General features: G+C 35.2%; 1 protein-coding gene across 1 annotated transcript in view; it reads right to left on the bottom strand.

The window, feature by feature from the left end:
- Positions 1-4367: 4367 nt before the first annotated feature.
- Positions 4368-5000, bottom strand: part of LOC125040515 — a 693-nt gene continuing 60 nt past the window's right edge. Inside the window, exon 2 of the mRNA XM_047635074.1 lies at positions 4368-4846. Within this exon, the coding sequence (XP_047491030.1) occupies positions 4463-4846 (384 nt within the window). The 3' untranslated portion in view covers positions 4368-4462. The remainder of the gene's footprint in view (positions 4847-5000) is intronic.

The raw sequence follows: 5000 nt of genomic DNA, 5'->3' as shown, positions 1-5000 counted from the left end.
TTATTATTGTTATTATTAATTTACTTATCATCATTACTATTATCTCAAGAATTATTACTATTATTATTATTATTATCAGTAGTAGTAGTATAAAAGTATTATTGTTATCAATATTATTATTATCGTCATCATCATCATCACTATTATGATTATTAATATCTTATCATAATTACCATTATCATTGTTATCATGATTATCATTGTTATTACCATTATCATAATTATTATTGTTATTATTATCATTATCATTACTTCCATTCTCATATATCATTATCATTATTATTATCATCATCATCAAAATCATCATTATCATCATCAGTCATTATCATCATCATCATTATTATTATTACACGTCCTCTTTTTATGCTTTTCTTTGAAGAGGCCAAAATCAAACTATGGTCCAGAAGGCTCAAGTCCAGTCGTTTCTCAGGAACGAGCTGAGGATATGTGACGTTCCTAATTTGTTTCTCTTCTGGATTTCTTCGATTCTGATCCTTCCATGAATCTCTGATGCCTGATCATTTATGTGTTTTCTAATAAGACCGAGAATTCCAACAATGATAGGAATAACAGTCGTACTCATGATAGCATTTTGATGACATCAATCTCAGCTGTTTGTGTTGGCAATTTTATTTTGCTTGTTTGTCAATGAAAATACCTTTGTTTTCCTTGTCTTTAATTACGATGTCGGATGTAATGGTAGTAATCTCTTTGTCAGTATGGATTGGCATATCCCATAGCATGACTACTCCCTTCCCTCAACCACTGTGCTTGGCTTGTGTACATACTATCTAGTACTTCAAGTTTACATATTTTCCAGTATGTAGGTTAGTGCTTTGCTGTGTCTTTCAAGGTATTCCTTTTTTGTCAGAGTTGGACATATTGATGTGATGTGCTCTAAGCTTTCATCATATTCATAACATAATCTGTATTTTAGGCTTGTTCGAAAGCTACCGTTGTATAGAATCTCTTGGTGTCGGTTGTAAATGTTCTATTTTGTCTAAATTGTTTCCCCCTATTCTCAAATCTAATTCATGGTGCGTTTGTTTATATTAATTGTCTTTTTTGCGTAATTCCTCCAGCTTTTCTTCCTTTTTTCTCATCTACTTCGTTATCTTTAGTTCTTTTCTTTCTTTTTCGGACTTTACTTTCCAGAACGTCTGCTTTCTTTTCTTTTATTGTCTATTTGTGATCTTTTTACCATATACTTTTTTACCGTATAAATCAAGTCGTTTATTTCACTGATATTCTAATCTTTTCGCGTGATTATGTAATTGCTTTCTTAGAAACTTTGATGCATTCTTTCGTTCTCCCGTTATTATTATTATTATTATTATTATTATTATTTTTAAACATTCTTCTTTTTCTTATTGTTGTAATTGTTATTATGATTATTATCACTATTATTATTATTATAATTGCTGGTGTTAGTATTATTGTTATTTTCATCATCATCACTGTGGAGAAGATGTGAAGGTTTTGCAATTTTAATGTAAATAAATATCAGTATCATTACTAATGATAATAATTGCACACACACACACACACACACACACACACACACTCACTCACACACAAACACACGTGTGTGTGTGTATGTGTATATACATGCGCGCGCATGTATGTAATACTAATGCACACATTTGCATATATAGTTATTGTTTGTTTCAAGATCTCAATATTGCACAATTAGGTATATCATTATATTTACTTAATAACCATGTTATTTAAATACTTCGCCCATTGCCTTGCATTGCTATTTTGTCACATTCCCTCGAAATTATGTATATAGTATGTTTTGACACAGTAAAATACACTTTGTACATAATCTTCATGATAATCTATTTCTTGCCGTTTAAATTAGAATTGACTGTCATCTTTTGACTCATAACAGGAAATCCTTCAAATTTATAAAAAAAAGTTCAACATTTGGGACCTGGCACCTCTCTAGGCCTTGCATTACAAACATTATGCAGTATAAATACCAACACAAAAGCAAACACTGACACACTTCATCGGCTAGAAGTCTGGTCATCCTCCAACAGAGCTCTAAAAAATATTTCCAAGTCATGAATCCCCAGCGCATTTCCGTAAGTAATTGATAATATAAGGCGTTAATTTACGAGGAAATAATTTCCGTTAAGGTCGATATACACAGATATAGTATTTGTACATGCTGATACTTACAAAAATACGTTAATAATGTATGTATATTAGACAGATGTAGGAATAAAGATTCATAAGTACAGTGCATAGTCACAGAGACAGAGCGGAGTGGGATTTCTCTTTTAGAAAACAGTCCAGTAAAAATTAAAATTTGTATTCTGCTCTCCACAGCTGCGATGTGCCTTCGTGCTGGTTCTGGTGTGCGTGGCATCAGCCGCGAAACTGGAAGGCTACAGTGACGGAGGCGACACCGGCTTGGGAATCGCACTTGACGACGGTGAACTGCATGAAGACGACGGAAACAGGGGCGTTGGAGGCGGCAGTGTGCTTCCTTTCGTTTTGGTCGGTTCCGGTGTGCTTCCTGAAAGTGCCATTGTTGGCGTGACTGGAGGTGCGTCTGGTGGCGCTGCTGGAGGTGCCGTCGGCGCTGGAGACCTTCTTGATGGAGATATTGGCGAGGAATACATTCCACCAAGTGTAGTCCCTGAGGTCGCTCCGGTCGACGTCGCCCCTGCTCCTGGCGGCGAATACATTGCTCCCCCGAACTGAACTTGTTACTTTCCAGGCAAACAGTGTCGAAAATGATTCACTTTCGACAACTTTTCGGTGCTTAGAATAAATAAATAACAAAAATATACCATGCAATGTGTTTTGCTCTAGACACTGAGATCCGCGAAGGTATTACCCTGTAAGTGAACAACGAGGGATAGAGAATAGACCAGGTTCTCTGATAACATTTGATTAACTGGAGTAGATTCCGTCGTCTTATTTATGTATGCTCTTTTTTTCGTTTTGAATTCATATTTATGACAAAAATATTAAATATGAAGATGCTATTCACTGATTATATATATATATATATATATATATATATATATATATATATATATATATATATATATTTATTTATACACACACACACACACACACACACACACACACACACACACACACACACATATATATAAATAACAATCCTCCCTGACCAGGCCTCGAACCTAGGTCACTCTGGGTATGAAACCGGAGAACCAGTACTAAACCAACCATGACACACGACTCACTAAAAGCAGTGGGCAACTAGGTTCTAAATAGTTCCATGGACATTACCTATCTACTCATACATGAGTAATGATAGCGAGGTTTTACACTTGGAAATTGATTTAGAAATTTGAAATCGAAGTCAGATGTACTGAGAAATATATGTGAAAGATGGAATACTGCAATGAGGCATTGGTATATATGTATATATATATATATATATATACAAACACACATACACGCTTATTTATATTTATATATATACATATATATATATATATATATATATATATATATATATATATATATATATATATGCACACACACACATGTACACACACACACACACACACACACACACACACACACATATATATATATATATATATATATATATATATATATATATATATGTGTGTGTGTGTGTGTGTATGTGTGTGTGTGTAAGTGTGTGTGTGTATGTGTGTGTGTGTGTCTGTGTGAGTGTTGGTGTGCTTATAAAGGAATATGTATATGTATGTATGTATATATATGTATATACTATGTGTGTGTGTATATAAATAAATATATATATTTATAAAAAAAATATACACATATTTACATATATATTATGTATACACGCACACCTATGTATGTGTCTGTGTATGTGTGTGTGTGCATGCATGTATACATCAATATCTAAATATGTACATATTTATACATATACTCCTACAGAAACCACTGCCCTATTCTGATGAACCTCTTGTCCCCTCCTCCTCCCTTTGCCACTCATGTAAAGTTTATTAGAGACCTAAGAGTTGTTCATAACTCATAACTCATAATTGATATTAGATTAAACTCACTCGAGTAACTCATCTTCGAAAATTTGTATTATCATGTAAAACAAATCAATACATGTTAAGACTATTTTGGAAGTTTCTCTGTTTGCTCTAAAAGATATATATATTTTTTTTTTTGAAAGACAAAATATATTTAAAATTTCTAGTATTACTTTGTAGACAGTGTTGCAATCTTTAATGAGATGTAATGTAAGCTTTAGGGGATATGTAACACTAAGAAACATCACTACGTCATGATAGCAAAAGGATTTTTTTGTATTCATCTGTACGTTTGTATGCAGAGAGAAAAAAAAAAAATCAAATAAATATGGAAAAGAATGTCATATTTGTTTTTTGTTTTTACTTTATTAAAATGATACCATTTATACCACTGGGGACCCTGTCACTATTCCCGGCGTCTGAGGCCCAGTAGAGTTTAGCTCAGTTTCGGGGAGTGATGTATGCGGTGTTAGGAACAGGTGGGACATCAATAGATGTGACATCGGGGCCTGCAATAGAGCCAAAGCCTCCAGCGATATCAACATTGAAGCCTCTAGCAGCAATGGGAGCGACAACAACGCTCGGGGCACTGTATTCTCCGCTGATGACGCCTCCAGTTACTCCGCCAAAGGCACTCTCAGGAATCACGCCAGAACCGACGAAGATGGCCGGAATCACACTGCCGCCTCCAACGCCTCCGTGGCCAGCGCCTCCATGCACTTGGCCAAGCGTGATTCCCAGGCCGGTGTCGCCCTCGGCACTGTAGCCTTGCAGCTTCGCAGCTGACACCACGCACACGAGGGCCAGCAGAGGGGCACCGTGAGACTGCGAGGAATAGAAAATGTAGAGAACCTTCAATTCCCACACCGTTTAATGTACAGATTCCCTCTGTATTTGACTTTCAGGATCTTCCTAGATAGCTGTTCGTATAATTTACATAAATTAACGATTACGTTGATATATTTAAGACAACGAGCGA

The sequence above is a fragment of the Penaeus chinensis genome, chromosome 29 (assembly GCF_019202785.1).
Source record: "Penaeus chinensis breed Huanghai No. 1 chromosome 29, ASM1920278v2, whole genome shotgun sequence".
Classification (NCBI taxonomy): domain Eukaryota; kingdom Metazoa; phylum Arthropoda; class Malacostraca; order Decapoda; family Penaeidae; genus Penaeus; species Penaeus chinensis.
Note: the sequence above shows the minus strand (reverse complement) of the source record. Positions and strands in the feature narration are given on the sequence as shown.